The following is a 17,811-nucleotide window of genomic DNA, read 5'->3' on the forward strand; positions in this document are numbered from 1 at the left end:
ATTCTACGTAGAATCAGTTCATATCCTAGTGTAGGTTTTTTATAGAACCGTTGCACCTGTTCGGACTTAAAAGAACATAGAGTGGTTGGCCGGTAAAGCGCAATGGCGGCCGGGTCTGAAAAGTGCGGCGTCGCCCGCGTTCCTAATGACTCAGAGCCAGCGTCGCCTAGGACTGGGGGTCGAAAAGGATAGCTGGAAATGAAGAGATGCAATGATCGTGAACGATAATAAGCAAAAAGTGATAACGGTTATGTACAGATAATACAAGTTTTTCTTTCTCCCCCTGGCAGTTCCGGGTAGGAGGAAGAGATGTCGGACGAAGCAACCTTGCATATTACAAAATAACGCGTCTGCAAATCGAACCGCGTATTGCTGGGTTCCGGAAAACCACCGGTAGTGGAAACAAAAAGTCGCGTTTCAGTGCATATTGGCGCTTGGAAGGACAGCAGGGGGACTCGATCGGTTCACTAGATGGAAGGGAGACTGGGATTGAGAAAGGCTTGTGCCTAGTCCAGGGAGCAGGTCTAGTGATAAGCTCTCGCGGGCTCGCAAGCGAGTGGGCCATTTGTGGCGATCTCAACCTGCTGGCGTCTAGAATGAATGAGGGAGAGCGCGCAGCGTGAACTGGTACACCACAGTTGAACGAAGTGACTGTCGATGCACGGGCACTGCTCTGGAAGCATTCTAAAAGCATTCCTAGCACACTAGCTGCACTGGGGTCTTGCGACGAGCAGCCTTACTGAGCGTCGGGGGTGTCTTCTTTTACGTTTCGTGGTCATCCAGATTCGAAGAAGGCGCTACGCACTTTGTCGGTGCCGACTAGGAGGCTGTAGCGTTTGTGGTAGAGCGGAAAAGCAGTTCGGCCAGGCACAGAGCGAAGATCTGCAGCGGTATCGGCGAAGCGTTTATGCACTCAGTTCAGCGTTTAGGGCGAATCAGCCAGTGGTGCGATTCGATCATCTTGCCGTTTGAAAAGCAGAGGGGAGGCGGCCGCCTAGATGTCTACCTGGCGTGGTGTCCGGGCGATGGGTGCTGGTGCGGCCGCCGAAGCAGCCTCGCGATGATCTCGCGAAGGATTTTTTTGCGCGATATCGCACTGGTATTGTTAGCGTGCCTCGATGGAGGCACACTGTTGTCCTTGGACATTGGACTCAGGTAGCCCATTCGATCACGGCCCACGAATATTCCGGGCCGTGACACACAATCTTTGGACCATTAACCCTAGCCGTTTTTTTCCCCGCTTTACTTTGGACCATAGGATCTTGTAGCAACAAACCACAAAAACGCAGTTGCGACCAGTTCCAGGAACTCCTGTCGGATGCGAGGGGAACTCGACGAGCCGAAAGTCCCCCAATGTACGTTGATAGAGGTGCTGTGAGACGTGGATTGGTTTCCGCTTCCTCCTATAGTTCCGTGGAGAGTCGTCGGCGTAGGTTGTCCTCGACATCCACCACGTGATCGGATCTTCCGGGAGACGCGGGCACTTCCGTGAACTCGGCCGAAACTTGCCAGGAGCGCGGGGACAGCGTGGCCGACGGCACCAGGTGGTCCCTGGAGACGCTGAGCAGGGCGCTGTCGTCCGACGACGACGCGATGCAGCGTCGCGGCGACGGGTGCCCGATGACAAACTTGACCCGTTCCTCGTTGGAAGAGCCCGACGAGTAGCCCGAGTTGGGCGGGGGGGAGCCCGAGTCGGCCATTTTGGCCAGCATCTCCTCGAGCAGGCTGCAGTCCGTCTGGGAACCCTGGTGGGAGACCCTTCGCGGAGGGCCGAACGGGTGCGGCTGGGGTAGTAGGGGAATCGGGGGTGGCGGCGGGGACGCTGGCTGCTGGCCGCCGTTGCAGAGTTGCTGCAGCAGGCGGGCGCTGGCGCGGAGCTCTTGCGCCAGCCCGCTGACGTCTTGGGACACGCTCTTGAGTTGGACGTCGAGGCGGTCCACGCTTCCGCGGAGTTGTTCCATCTCGTCGCGGATCTCGAACAGCTCCACGGACCGGCCTGGGAGGAGGAAAGAAGGGAGCGGAATGTCAGCGCCGCAATTATGAAGTGCACAAGGGAAGGTTACACGAGTTGCGTACCGTTTCTTACAACATAAAGACCGCAGTGAAAGCTCTCTCTCGCAATTCCCAAAGAGGAATGGTCGCCTCTGCGCCTCCAGTCAAATACACCATTTTCTGACGTCAAGTGATCAGAATTCGTCAGTGGCATTTTCTAAGGATTCGCGTCCACAAAACAGAACTCCGCCTTCGAGGAGTTTGTTTTCCTTGGCGCAAGCTCGTCTGCAGTTCTTAGGGTGCAGCGTACTATCGACATTTAAAGAAATAGCGTGCGAAACTTAAATTGACTATCTTTTAATTTGACAGCGAAATATGATTTATATCTAGGCTCTTGTTTCTAACAAACTGACAGGATAGCCTATTTTACGAATATTGATCAATAAGATTCAAACACGCACACGGCTCCTCCATGAAGAGAACAGCATAATTTATTTTAGGAAATTCTGCTCATCTTCCGAAATACGAAAAGCGTTCTAGCGGTGCCACGGATCGACCGTTCGCCACACGGGCAGCAAGAGGACCCTGCCACCTGGAGTTCCTCGATACGCTATATATCTATATAGCTATATGCAGGAACTCTACTGCTACCCACCGAGGTGCGGTAGCGTCGCCACGGGCCGCAGCTTGTCCATGGCGATGGAGCCGGGCGTCCGGAACGGCGAACCCAGAACCGAAGTTCTCCGCGGCGGGAACACGGTCTCCGTGGTTCGAACCGTGGCTGCCGCGGGTGTGAGCAGCGGCTGCGCGGCCGCCGCGGACGCCTTGGCGGCGCCGCCTGCTTCCCAGGGCTCGTCCTTGGCAGGCTTGCCTCCGGCGGCGTCCTGCGTGTTGGAGACCGGCGACCCGGGCGCCGTCTCGTTGCTGTCCGTCTCCTCGTCGTCTTCCGAGATGGACGGCAAGGTGAGAGAACAGACGCCGTTCGTTTCCTCCGCCTGCGTGGGACACGTAGAATCGGTTAGTGCGCAGAACAGCCGACTGGCTGTCATACGAAGAGCGCGACTGTCCCAAAACGCGTCCTTGGTGCACCGGAACGCGTGGTTCGGCACGCCAATGAACGGGGAAGAAAGAAAACGCGCGACGACGAGGTATTCAAAGACTCGCCGTCATTGGCTAAGATCGGTGGGGGGGGGGGGGGGGGGGGGTATGAAAGCATGTATAGGCTTATCTGGAGGGTAAGCGAAGGCCCGATGTGCGCGAAGAGCAGACAAACTTGCAGGCCGTATAGTCGCTGACGGAGAAGCGCAGGTATTGTCTGCGCGCTTCGTAGGCGCCGTTCACACTCTTGCGACCGAGTAAGACCGAGAGAGACCAGACCGGTTTTTAAGCCTTTTGCGACTACTTAGGACCGGATGCGCTGCAGCGAAGCTGGTCCTAAGAGATCGCAAGAGGCTTAAAAACCGGTCTGGCCTCTCTCGGTCTTACTCAGTCGTAAGAGTGTGAACGGGCCTTTAGCGTTTTCATTGTCCCTGCAAGGTTTTTATTGGCTGAGAGAGAGAGAGAGAGGTCAGTGAATGACAAAATAAAGATACGTTTAGAATTAAAAAAAAAAAAAAAAATAGCAGTCTGCACCCTGACACTGAGCATGACGTTTCACGTACTCATGTCATGTTCAGTGTCACAGCGGCAGACATTTTTCTTTTTACAGCTCGTTGGTATGGTATTTTTCGTGTCGGGTATCTGCGTCCTCACGTAAAAATAACAAAAAAAAAAATTCGGTGATTGAAGCGAAAAATGCATACATCACGCATACAACATACATGAAGAATCAAGCACAGAATGAGCATCCGAACCAGATGATTGATGATAAGGCGTTCCCTATAACAATGCGAAGCACGTAGCGCTACCGCATATACGTTTCCCAGTAAAGATTACTGTTGAGCAAGCTGCTGCCGCGGGTGTAGCCCGAAACAACCCATTCCCGTTTGAACCCGTGACGTTTTGACCCATTCCCGAAACGACCTTCCCGTTTGAACCCGTCCCCTTTCGACCAATTCCCGAAACGACCTTCCCGTCTGAACCTGTCCCCGAAACGCCCTTCATATTTGAACCCGTAGCCAAGACATATTTTACGTTTGAATACGTCCCGTTTGAACCCGTTGGTACAAAGCCTCACACATCTCAACCTCTTCGCGAAAAGTGTCCATCGTTCTAATCCTGGTTTGCGCAGTTTTTCTGCTTAAGAATATGTCCCGAAATCATGTTAATGAAATTAATGCAAAGGTGCAGGCGAGCAATTCAGTTATGTAGTGAAATATTTTTGCTTGTAAGCGTATTCTTAAAATATGCAATACTTTCAGACAAGCTTCAACGAAATATATTTCTACTTCAACCACTTAAAACGTTTCTTTCAAGATGGTCCCCGAAATGCGTTACTACGAAATGGACTATGTACACTGCGCGACAACGTTACCACGAACACGATGTTGACAATTTTTCGAATTTTACTTCGAAATGGTATTAGAAGGTACCACATTTTACCGCTTAGGTTAGTGGCCCAGATGAGCACTTTCAAACACATTAATAATGTTGATGGCAGTCTTCTGATTTTTTTTTAGACAAACAGCTAAAACCAACAATCGCTTGTTCGTGTTAACGGTTTCGCGCTCTGTACAATAACAGGGAGCTTTCGTAGACCATTTTCGACATCACACGACGCTCCTCCGCAACCCGCTACGATACCCAGAACTCTACAGTCAAGGCCATCGGCGCGCAGGCGCAGTAGCGGCTTCTTCGTTGCGGAGGGCTTAGCGAAAGGGGAAACGCGGTCTACGAAAACTCCCTAATAAAGTGTTAGAGTAACGCAGGCAAGCACTTTGAGTAAGCAAAAATTAGCGTTGCCTAAGTTTTTATATCGCGACGCTATTTTTAGGTTACCGAAAACGCTTGCGTACGTTATTCTAAAACTTCCTTATAGTGAGTAGGATATTTTTAAAAGTGATAAATCAGACAGGCTGACGGGCATATGGTTGCGACTTCATTTTCTTACAAGTTCAAACACAGAACCGTCGCGTACACAGGCAAAGATCATAAACCACAAAATGCTATCGCCTTTGTTGAGGAAGTTGAGCAGGAAAATCTGCCATCAGAAAGGCGACACTCCAATTGTGATAGTTCGCGGCGGTCACCTGGCCCGCACGGCACCACCATTTGCCAGCTGCTGCAGCGATATCCTTGTCAATGCCTCATCCCGTTTGCAGGTCGATGAAGTTGTAAATGTTCGGGTGAGCCCTCCCTGACACAGCGTTTACCTTACGGTGCCATGTCTCCGAAGTTGTTTCGGGAGAGGGAGAAGTGATGTGAGCAAGGAGAACAGACACTGGACACTTGAACCTAATCAACTGTTAACGAACAATACAAACGAACCGAACGATGGCCGAAGCGGGAAGGTTGTTTCGGGAAAGGGCAAAATGGGAAAGGATGAAACGAGAAGGTCGTTTTGAGCCGGGTCGAAACAGGAAGGTACAGACGGGAAGGTTGTATTGGGAATGGGTCGAAACGGGAACCACCCGCTGCCGCGGCGACAGCAGCTTGCGACGTGGGGAGTGATGTCACTTGCCTTTCATATCTAAAGACGTTTAGGTACAGTGGATTTACTTTTCTTTCGTCAATCATTTGGTATGGTGCAGTGGGCAATCGTATCACGGGGCTCCTATTCACAGCGTGGATAGGAGCCCCGACTTTTCTGTTCGAAACATATTTTCAGCCCCGTCATTCACCAAGTCCCCCCTCCCTGTAGGTCGCAGTGCAGGAATGTAGATGCATACCCGGCTAGGATGCCAAGCGGTGTATATTGCTCGTACCCAAGTTGCAATCTTTATTAGCTAATGCGCGAGCGTATTAGCTCGGTATGGCAAATATCACTGGTCGGACCGCAGACGAAGCTACATACGATCCTTTGCGCGTCTGGTTTAACCGGTAATATACGGAGCGCAAGTTCGTCTGCTTCTTTTGCAGGGGTTGTGGTGACGTCAGAACGCCGACGTCTGATTGGCTGTGATTGAAGGATAGTGTTGGCAAAGTCCGAAAAACGAAGTATAGCTTGAAAGGTATGTAGCACGAAAAAAAAAAAAAAAAAAAGAACGAACAAAGCAGGTCAAGCAGCAGAGGCAAGATGTTTTTGGGGAGCTCAGTCTCCCTTTAAGGATAAAAAGGTACTATACAAAAAGATTGCAATAAAATTGCGTCTATACGTAAAATTTCGTATATAACTGCCAAAAGTATTACATTGCACTTTGCTATGCAATAAAGGTAAAAAAAAAAGAAAAAAAACTTTTAGTTTTTCCACTTTGTTGAAGAAGGTAGACCAGCGAAGCTGTACTCTGGTGGGATTGAAGTAATGGCCGGCCGCAAGTCGGCAAGCCAGAGTGGAAAGGCTGGACAAGTTGCCGCCATCTATGAGCGATGGCGGTAGCTGTCTCGAGTGTTTTGTCGACATCTATTTGCTGGCGGACACGATCCTGAGGAAACTAGCCCTTAACAGCTCCTCTGTAAAAACGATTGTTTTTATTTTGGACAATTAAGGCTCCAAATGAGATGACCGCGAAAAGGTGATAAGAAACTCGGTAGAAACTTTGAAGCTGCTGAATTCCTTTTGCATAAAATGTACATTGCTTTGAAATCAAATATTCTAGGTATGCGTATCTTTAATAAAATTAACTGTTGTGCTAATTTGCTAGGCATAATAAATATCGAAAAAGCGCAAAGAACAAGGTCAAGACGTGGAACAAGACAGGACGAGCACTTACTATCAACTGACGTTTTAATGCATTAGTAGTGAAAGACAAGGAGGAAGTGAGTGATGTGTTCATTAAAAACAACAGAAGATGAAATAATAATTTAGTGGAAAGTGTGGAAGAGGAAGCTTTTTCGATCGGTGGCCAGTTGATCGGATCGGTGGCCCAGTGGGCTAGCGCACCGTGGAGCGAAAGCTCGCGCTGCAGAACCCAGCATCCTGGGTTGAATCCTTACCCCTGCCCGCTTCAATCTGGATGAGCATCGCACCGGCGTGCGGTCGTGTATCACTACTGTGTGCTGCACGTTAAAAACCCCAGGCTAGAGGTTCTACCGCACTGGCTAAATTTCTCATCGGCAGCTGGGAGACTCGTCGCCCGTTGAGGCAGACCAAGTTTTAGCCTGTATAAACATAGCCCCAATTTTTGTTTTTCATGTACCACTTTTAGTTTTGATGGTGTGGGCCTCATAAATTTCTCTGCTGCTCCAGTTATAAAACCACCCGAGGACTTTAGTTTGGCTAAACACTGGGGTGCCTTTGTAATCTCTCACCTGTATAGCTAGGTGTTCAGCCGGTGTTGACTTAAGTGAAAGGGTATGCTCTCGCAGTCTGATGTTAACACACCTGCCAATTTGACCCACGTAGGCTCTCCCACAGGTAAATGGTATCTCGTATATGACACATACGTTGCTGTCTACATATTTGTTTGCATGTTGTACCGTGCATCGGTCAGTCGATTCCTTCAGCGAGTTAAGTTTAGGGCAAAGCCTTTTAAGTTTGCCTGGCGCAGGGAGTACTACTTGGATGTCAAACTTGTTTGCTACCCTTTTTAAGTTGTGAGCTATTTTTGTGGATGTAAGCTATAACAACTGGCCGGCGATTCTTGTCAATCCTTCTTTCTCGTCTTTCGTTAGTTGTCATCAATGTTTCTACGACTTCATGCATTATAGAACTCGGGCATCCCCACTCCTTAATCCACTTGTGCTTCAAAGTTTCTTCCTGCTGTGTTGTCACACGATTTCAACAGAGCTGTGCTCAGACAGCTTTTCGCTATTCGTCTTTTTATAAGCCTAGAAGCAAGCCGAGTCGTAAAAACAAATACAGTACGACTCGGCTTATTTTAAGCCGATAAAAAGAGAAATAGCAAAACGTTGCCTGAGCACAGCCCTCTTGAAATCCTGTGACCACACAGCAGGGAGGAGCTTTGAAGCACAAGCGGAACGGCTTAAGGAGTGTGGATAAGCAATTTCTATCCTGCATGAAGTCGTAGAAACATTGATGACAACTAACGGAAGACTAGAAGGAAAAGTTGACAAGAACCGCCGGCCAGATGTTATACCGTACATTCACAAAATATCTTACAACTTGATAAGGGTAGCAAACAGGTTGGACATTCAAGTAGTACTCTATGCGGCAGGCCAGCTTAAAAAGGCTCTGCCCTAAAATTAACCCCTAGAAGGAATAAACTGACCAACGCACCGTACAACATGCAAAAAAATAGGTTGACTGCAGCGTAGGTGTCACATACGAGATACAATTTACCTGTGGAAAAGTCTACGTGGGCCAAACTGGCACCCGTGTTAACACCAGACTGCGAGAGCTTGCCATTTAAGTTGACACCGGCTGGACTCCTAGCTATACACATTAGAGACTGCATATGCACACCAGTGTATAGCGAAATTAAAGTCCTCAAGCGGTATCATAACCCGAACAGTAGAGAGATTTATGAGGCCCACACCGTCAAAGTTAAAGGGGATACGTGCATTAGTGCACCGTCTGTAGGTCTGTCTGACAAAGAAATAAACTACGTCAACTTCTTTAAAAAAAAAAAAAATATAACGTTTTTTAAGAGCTTCATGAAATATTAATGTTCAATAATCTATATAATTTATGGAATTTCCAAAAAAGTTTCCACGTTCATTTTTTAAAATCATTATTACCCGTTTCTGCCTTTTTAAGTAGCACATCACCCACTTCCGCGTTGTCTTTCACTACTAATGTATTAAAACGTCAGTTGATAGTAAGTTTTTGTCCTGTCTTGTTTTACGTCTTGTCCTTGTTCTTAGCGCTTTTCGATATTTATTATGCATACCGTCTTTAACAATACAACCCCGGTTTGCTTAAAAAATGCGCACGTAATACTGCAAATATACCTGTTGCTGCACAAACCCTTTGCTTGGTACTAAATGCAGCTTTATTCCTCTAAACCCTCAAAATAATTTTTGAGGGTTTAGAGGACAACAGTTTTCTTGTTTAGTTGTTTTTGGTATATCTCTACAAAATTCCTGAAATCAAATTAATTCATTTCGCCACATCGTTAGCATCGTCAACTAAGATATATATCGGTATTCATAAACCAATAATTTGCGACACACAGATATACTTTCATGATGATCGTAGTTGTAGTGTTCGTTGATGAATACATGACTTTGACGAACATCAGGTTAAAACAACACATTATTCGCACATGTCGATTATTTTGGTTTCCTTGCTTTGTTTTTGTTTTGTAACTAAATTTACTAGCTGCCTTTCTTTTTTGTTTCACCCATATAAAGTTGCCGATTGGACATCAATTATAAACACAATTTCGATATGTTACTTCGCGTACAATTTTTATCATCTCTACTGAAATGCTATTTTCAGCAGTAATCACGATATCAAAATTATGCATGTTTCCAAAGTAAAATTTGATTGTGTTAATGTGCTTTGGAATGAGAACGAAAGGATAAAATGGTTTTCACCCCTTCCTCATATTGTTTCGCAGAACTTAGGCACCTCACCAGATATGTGTATGTGGTCAAGCCCTTTCGGACACCGTGCTGGTAATTTGTAAAGGTGCGACGTTTTTCTAGAAAAAAGCAAACAAAAAGTTTTTTTTAAAGAACATGTTACATGAGCCTTTGACTGATGCATGCGATTTAAATCAGTATATGCTTATACACACAGTTTGAACTACCTGATTTCAGAATTGGAATTACTTTGCCCAAACTTCGGTTCTTCGATAAAACACCGCTCGATAGAGATATCTGGAAGACAAAAAAGTAAATCCTTAACTGATCACATGGCATAACTGTGACAGTGAGGGTTTTGTTCCTAGGCCAATTTTCGTCTACATGACGCGCATTTCCTACTCTACGAACCATAGTCTTCGATCGTTAACAGAGTCTGTACCAGGAGCTTTGCGGACAGTGTGACTAAGAATGGCTGCAGAAATGAGTATGTGAACAAGTTCATGCTATCCAGCAGCCAGGCCACCTAATACCCTTTGTACAAAGAACTGCGGAAAAGAAACGTTTATTCGACCTTGTCTTTCAAAATATGTCTCAATGTTATTATTTTGCATTTTAAGGCAGCAGTTGGAGCGTCTCACTTTACAGCAAAAGGCAATTCCTTCTGATCCTCACATAAAGCGTTGCAGATGATTCTTCGCGAACGGGATGACGCTGCGCGATCATTCAAACGCTACAGTTAAGGCTGTCTATGCGTCCGAAGGAAGATCGAAAGTAGATGGCAGCACCATTCTATAATCGTGCGAGAAACATCGCCTGACTAGTCACACGCGTTTTCCGCTTTGCCGCATGTTCTTGTCAAGCTCTCCACCCTGTTTGCGCTAAACACGGCCTTCGGGACCACTAAAGATGACGTAACGCGCGGGCCTCGTCTCCCAGCTGGCACTGGTACATCCCGTTGGGCGAGCATGCTATGGGTCTTTACCTCGTTCTCGTATCCCTCCCTGAGGTTGTAGGTGAGGTCGTGGACAATGTCGTGACAGAAGCTCTCGGCGAACTCCGGGTACAGCTTGAGCACTTCGAGGAGACCCGGGATGAAAAGGCACTTGAGGTCGCAGTACGTCAGGGCCTTCACGTCACTGCTCGACCTCATCACGGTCTCGGCGCCGGACGTTAGTGAGATGTCGCTGCCCACCAGGTCGCCCTTGCCTGCGTGCGTGCACGAAAGAAAGTTTGTTTCGTGTACCGTATACGTTGTTACAGTGATGTGGCTCCATACTTGATCTGAGCCTCATTGGTGTAATTGACAACGAACAGTGTGAGAGCACAAGTTCTTTAAGCATAATACTTAATAGTACAGCTTTGCTATGTCCCAGTACCTTTGTACCATTTTTTTTACTTTACCCTGATACGTTCATTATAGTCTCCACGAGTGAAAAAATCAACAACTTAAAGTAAAAAAACAACACATATGTGGTACAAGCTGGTACTAAAAATCTTGAAAAAGAAGTTACTGAGTCTCTCATGTGGCAACCAACGCTTCGCTACGAGGCTTGGCCTGCGAAATATTGCCCCGAAAAAGCCAAGTCTCTTAGCGAAACCTCGGCTAACTCGGGAAAGCTTTTGGGAGATTTATTTTTAAGCTACAAGTAAGCACTGTGCAGTGTCTTGCGAACCAAACAGAAGCACAAAAAAACCCAAACTATTCCGGAATCGAAACTTGTAGCGCCCGCACATGGCATGCAGAGACGAACCAAGCCAATCTAATTAAGAAGTTAGAACAACGAAAACAAAAAAATATACACCCCTCTAAGGCAGGTGTCAAGTGTCCCCTGCAGTAGCATGACAGGAGAAGTTTGGCTACGGTCTCTGGAACGTGTCTCCGATTGGTGTGCTTATACCGCGTCCTAACAAGCGGTCCCTCGATTTTCACCCGATGACGCTACAGAAATGTCACACTGTCTCCGGCCGCGATCCTAGCAATGACACAGCAGCACAGCATGACACTCCGGCTTTTGTGGCGTCATTCGTTGCCACTTTGGGACCACTTTTGATGTACGGGCGGAATAGGACGCTAAGCACACCAGTGGGAGACGTGTTCCAGGCCAAGAGACCTCTAATGTTCAGCAAGGGAAACAAAGAAATCATTCACTAAGAATCGGGAAGGCGCGACCACAATTTGTTTTACAAGGCAGTAAACGCATCCACGCCAAGCCCATCGATTATGCATGTATAGTACATGTCCCTGTGGACCAGCCGATGGCGCGTAAAAGGGCGGCTGACCGAGGATGGCGACGACCATGCTCTCCTGGAGCACCTCCATGGAGCCGTTGCAGACGAGGTGGATGTAGGACAGGGCGTCGCCCTTGTGCACCAGGTACTCCCCCGGTGCGCAGAAGTTGCTGCGCACGTGGCGCGAGAGTAGTTTGAGGCAGCCCTGCGGCGCCGGCTCGAAGATGGGCAGCGACAGGATCTCCTTGTGCAAGTGCATGGACACGTCGCCCAGCAGTTCGTCCGGGAACTCGCGGAGCACCTGCGTGTAGAAAACGTAACTTGCTTCCGTGTTCTGTGGACGGCACGCTTCTGTCGTCACACAGCGAGTCTTGTTGCCCCACGGAGAAACATGGGGCAACCTATGTTACTCCTTGTGCGCGAAAAAAACTTTGAGGAAATAGCACGAAGTTTGAAAAACGAGAAAATAGTTCATCTCCATATTGTAAACGAATCACGCGTGAGTATTTATAGCAGAAAAGGCGCAGTCGTGTTTTTACGCTAGCTACCATATTTGCTATTTACATGCATTCAACGTCCTAGTCTCTTTTCTATAGCACCGAACGATTATCGCATGTTCCCCATTTTGTGCGTTTTTTGGTTGATTTTCGCGATGTATTCCACCCGTTAAGACCGCCCGACTAGCTACCGGAACCACTCGAGGTTGGTGATCGGCAGCAGAAGTTAATAGTAGGTAGCGGAATTGTCATGGTTGGAGGTGGATTATAATGGTGATCTTCGACCGTTTTTATCTGGAACTTGGGGGACATAACAAAAATGCCACGAACTATTATTTTTAGGCAGGCAAATCTACCATAAATACATTTTAGCTTTTAGAACTAGTGCTTCACATAAACGCATACTTTTTTAAATACAGCGACAGGGAGTTCGTTACGTGCTGGTGTGTGCAAAAAGTTTAATTCGCGCTGCTCATTTTCCTCCACTCCGACACGTCGTCGCAACGTTGGACAACGTCAGAACCGGGCGGACGCATCCTGTCCTCACGTCGTTTGGGTCTATGCCGTTGTTGAGCGACCAGGTGGTCTGGAAGAAGTCCATCATGCGCTGGCGGAGCTGCTTGGGGAGCTGATGGAGCCGGAAGAAGTCCTTCAGGTCCCGCAGCTTGGTCTGGTACAGGGACCGCCGCGCGTACATCCGCTGGATGATGGCCGTCACGTTGCCGAACACCACAGCGTGCATCAGGGCTGCCATCGGAGAAAGAGTAGAGAGACGATGACAAGCCGACACACACTGACGCAGCACTTGTCTGCGCTCGATCTCGCTGGGATGAGAAGCTAATGCTTTTGATAATTCTAGGCGCGCCTCAGCTCTGGAGGCCTGCGTGGTGGCAGATGTTTTGTAGAAAAGGGACGCTGCGCGTGCATGGTTGGGGTACAACAACCCAGTAAACAAAGATGGTAGCGGACAAAGGGGGATCATTGGAACGGTCTTCATGGCGCGCGCGCTAGAACGTTTGGACCGAAAGCGCCGTATATAGGATAATCAGATGGGTCTCTTTGGGTTTGAATGAGTAATTTTACGTAGGCGGCACGTGGCTACAAAGATTTTCAATAGGGTTTAGCGCGATCGCTTGAATGTTGTAAGGATGTGCGTAACTTTTGCATTTGAAACTCTAAGTTTGGGCACACAGTGGCGCCAAAAAATAGGTCATTGAGATAAACTTCGAGTCATTCATTAAGGTGCATGTCAGTTTGTCCTGCCCCAGGTTTTCAAGGATTAGCATTCTTCTTCGCGCAGGCCCTAGGTCGGTATGTTGCCTATTGTTTCAATTCTACTTTTCTCTCTTTCCTGTTTTGGATTCAGCCCGGGTCAACTTGAGGCTTAACAATTTTGAAAACACAAATATTTAATTTTCTTCTCCCTTTTGTTGCGTTACGGTACGTGAAGGCGTTAAGTAATTTGAAATGAGTGCATCTATGTATATGGTGTAGAAATTTCCCTACCAAAACCGCAATAAAAGCTTTCAGTTAATTAGCACGTTCAAGCTGGTAATGAATAATCCCCAATATGTTTACGATCCGTAGCGCTCCAGATATTACCAATGCATTGCATTTTAAGTTTTTTTCGTGGTGCTCTGGAAAGTGGAGGTTCCTCTTCGCAGATGCCCTCAAGCGAAGCTTTTGTGTTATCTTTATTGCGCAAAAATTTAACAATTTAATCTAAGAAGGCTGGAATTACGTTATTTGTAAAGTTTACGGCAAACAAAACGCCTCGTGAAACGTGTTTTTTTTTAATTAGCTAAGGCGCTAGTCATACCAATACGTACGTTAAAATTGTCTTTTATGCGGACTTTCGTCACGCATTCTCCCGCGTTTTTATATTTGGCATCGCCAGTGGGAAACCGCAAGATGTCATTCGCGAAGAGGCACATCCACTGGCCAAAATCGGGAAATCATGGGCACTTGACTAACGAAATTATGCACAAAGCTTTCAGGAGGCAAAAGCGAACCTTAGAAGAGCGATTGGCAGGAGATAAAATAAGCTCGCTCGCAAGAAAAATGAAAGCCGCTTTCAAATGGAGCTGCCCATTATCCTATGGTCACTGACCTGGCCAATTATCCTATGGCTCAGTGACCTGGCCCATTATCCTATGGCCCACTGACCTGGCCCATTATCCTATGGTCTGTGGTCACTGACAAGGGTTAGAAGGGCAGTGAGGAGATTGAGTTGTCCCGCTTCCAGCGAGAGCTTCCTACCTTCGACAAAGCACGGTGGAAGGCAACGAGTGCATGCTGGAGGTCAGACGTACAAAAGACAGGCCTTGCCGTTCTTATTCTGCCAGCTACTCTAGTTTAGCGGGTCACGGGTGCTCACCTCCAATGAGCATGGTGAGAATGGAAAAGACTTTTTCGGCGTTTGTGTTGGCGGCCACGTTGCCGAAGCCCACGCTCGTGAGCGAGCTGGTGGTGAAGTAGAGTGCCGTAATGTAGGTGGCCGCCATGTCCAAGGGCCGCAGGACGTCGTACTCCAGCTTCATGGACAGCTGGCTCAGCCAGCCTGCGCGCGAGAAAGAGCATCCGTCCGTTTGGAACCGCGCCAATGTCGGGAGAAGGGGTCACCACTAACGCGTCTGGTAAGAACATAAGAGCAAGCTAGAGTCGGGAAAACAAATCTACATCGGGGACACAGTGATTGGGAGGCAGAATTAGCGCGAACAAGCGAGAAACAATAAGTTTGTCGTGTTCTCTGAAAAAATCAAAAGCTTTCATAGAGGCTACCACAGTGTGGCCAGAAGTCCTCATTCGAGGCAGTAATTTAAGCAGTCTAGTGTGGTACCCGTCAGCACTCGGTGTAAGTAAAATGTAGAAGAACGCACATGCCGTGTTGGCGCTAGCACTGTCGTGCTGTGTACATCGTGAGACACTATTAGCACTGACACTATATAGACGCTTTGCAGCAGCTGTGCAAGGACACCGCCATAACTGACCTTCAGTTTTTGTTTCCTCTTATTCCGTTTATTTCACATCATCATTACCATAGTAGGCCAGGTTATTGCCATATTAGATTCAACTGTGCCCTTTTCTAAAGCATCGGCCTTTGTAGAGGATCGTCAACTACCCTTTCAGTTTCTCAGCATCTCGGTAAAACAAGAGAAGGTCAGCAATGGCGGCTGTAATTTGGCGCGTGTGTAAAGCGTCTATACATTAGCGTATTTTCAGATTTTCTACAAAATGGGCTTGAAAAACGCTAGCTTTTACGTTCTGTTCCTAGTTATTGCTCTAGAGGAACCTATTCTAGCACACAAACATAACTAACAAGCTGTAAAAAAAAAAAAAGAAACCGGCGATTTATTATTGTTTGTCCTAGCTGTATCGTCTAGAAGCGAGCCAGTTAGAGTGGGTGAATGGCGTGATCTAGTACGGTACGTGCATTTTTAAACACAATACCATTTTAAACGGTGTATACTTACGTTTGTTGGATATATGTCTAAATCAACAGTTCGAATAAAAAACAAAACACTGGCTAGATGACTTAAGCAACCCCCCACTTCAAACGGTTCAGTCGTATCCACCCATTAGCAGGCCGAAAATGCGGGAAGGGGGGCAACGCACTGATGTTGTTCTGCGGGAAGCTCTCCATCTCCTGGACGGCGATGACGAACCAGATGCATGCGAGCCAGTGGGAGACGAGCGTGAACATGAGCATGAGCAGCGTGAGCACGACCACGCTGTACTGCGAGTAGCGGTCCATCTTCTGCAGGAGCCGCGCCAGCCGCAGTAGCCGGGTCAGCTTCAACAGGTGCAGGTACATCTGGTTGTCCTGCGGGGCCGGAGGGCACAAGGTACGCGGTCAGAAGACGGTCACATCTACGGTACGTGGACCGTTTACAGCATAACGGCCATGGCAGTGTAAAATGCACAATGGAAAGACGGCCGGGTGATAGTGTCCGCGATACTATACGGTGTTGTATACGGTAAGCAAGCAGGTTACGATTCTAAGCCAGGGAATAGCTTTACTACCTCCGGTCTCTATATTTATCACATATGGTCAGTGACAGGTTAAGAACCCAGCAGAGACTCCGCCTCGTGCGCGAGCTTTTACAGCGGTAGCTGTTAGTGGCCCTTTCGAACCAAGAACGCTACTGTACGAACGCAAATCCCCTCTTTACAGCAGACACACCGCTCTCCGTCTCCCAGTCGTTCCTCAAACACTGCAAGGCTCTCTCTCGCTCCCCCCCCCCCCCCCTTCCCATCTAAGCCGCCGCTGTTCCCAATAACCCACGTGATCGTCTCCATTCTTACCCCCCCCCCCCCCGCCCCCTTTTCCAAACCCCTCCGGCAGCTGCAGTTGCGAAATATCCACGTGGTAACTGTGCGAACATGCTCCCCGCCTCCCCATTGTCGCCGCGCCCAAAGTATTCCACTGATAGTAAGGAGCCCATTGCAAACATTGTACGATGCACTGGGGGAAGGCAAAACTCTTTAAACATGCCTTTCCCCGAAGGAGCAGCTACCGCTGGCAATCGCAGCACACTTTGCGATGTCGTTCGCTATTGTTTTCCGCCTTTAATAACACTTGGTTGCACGCGTAGCCAATGCCCGGCGAAAGGCAACGAGTCACGTGCTCCAGGCGGGACATCTGCTGGGTTTCTAACCTCTCACCGTCTAGTGTTCTACACTACGTCACTACTCTGCCTTGATAACTGCTCTCAATTCATGTATACGTTATTTGTACAGTGTACGAAGTAGTGCGATGACCTCACTAACTACATGATAGTGGCGCGCGTGCTCTAATGCTACACAGAAGGCAACCTAGAACAGTCTCCAAGATTGTGAAAGACCCATTCGACAAGTTAGTTTCACGCGATTCTGCCGCGTTCGCTTTGGCTACGGCCACATTGTTCGGGGCAGGTAACTAAATTAACATGCGTTCAATTATATATTTAAAAATAGAGTGCCTCTGGCCAAGGTGTGCCGAGCACCGTCGCATAAACTGCCTCGGTGAATGGGTCTTTTATATTGCGGGAGGCTGTTCCTTAATGCCACTGTTGCGTGGCGTAAACTATATTCGATACTCACGCCACGGCTGAAGGAGCTGAATAGCTAGTCTTAGAACTCCGTCAACGAGCCGATACTGGGGTGGGGACATTGAGCATCATTTGGCGGGATTTCGGACGAAGAATACTTCCAGGGGGGAAAGTTTCGCAGACTTTAGCTGAGCATAATCAGATTTATAATTAAGACGAACCAAGAGGAAGGAAATAAAAATAGCGCTATTTTGAACATTTTCAGTAGTTGAATGGATCAAATTTAATTTCACAGAGAAAGGAAACTCTCGAATAGAAATGTGGTGATTTCAATGACGAATAGGAAGGGGGTACTGAAAGTATAATTAAAAGACGCAGACACACTTGTCTGCTAACGACATGCTTCACCAAAATGACATTAAAAGATACCAAACAGGCAGGTAGCTGGTCATTTGGGGGGAAAACAAAAAGCCGAGAACACCAAAGGGAACACACAAGGATCTGAGACGTTCTTCTCAATTTGTCGCTTGTCGTGT

General features: G+C 47.8%; 1 protein-coding gene across 1 annotated transcript in view; it reads right to left on the reverse strand.

Moving 5' to 3' along the window:
- Window positions 1–1,403: 1,403 nt before the first annotated feature.
- LOC8037366 (potassium voltage-gated channel subfamily H member 8) overlaps window positions 1,404–17,811 on the reverse strand; it is a 56,514-nt gene continuing 40,106 nt past the window's right edge. Inside the window, exons 8-14 of the mRNA XM_040223395.3 lie at window positions 15,861–16,068; window positions 14,623–14,805; window positions 12,793–12,992; window positions 11,800–12,049; window positions 10,502–10,725; window positions 2,648–2,987; window positions 1,404–1,996 (exon numbers count right to left, since the gene is read on the reverse strand). Coding sequence (XP_040079329.1) covers window positions 1,404–1,996; window positions 2,648–2,987; window positions 10,502–10,725; window positions 11,800–12,049; window positions 12,793–12,992; window positions 14,623–14,805; window positions 15,861–16,068 — 1,998 coding nt within the window. The remainder of the gene's footprint in view (window positions 1,997–2,647; window positions 2,988–10,501; window positions 10,726–11,799; window positions 12,050–12,792; window positions 12,993–14,622; window positions 14,806–15,860; window positions 16,069–17,811) is intronic.

Source organism: Ixodes scapularis, unplaced genomic scaffold (assembly GCF_016920785.2).
Source record: "Ixodes scapularis isolate PalLabHiFi unplaced genomic scaffold, ASM1692078v2 PGA_scaffold11__112_contigs__length_91849675, whole genome shotgun sequence".
NCBI lineage: Eukaryota > Metazoa > Arthropoda > Arachnida > Ixodida > Ixodidae > Ixodes > Ixodes scapularis.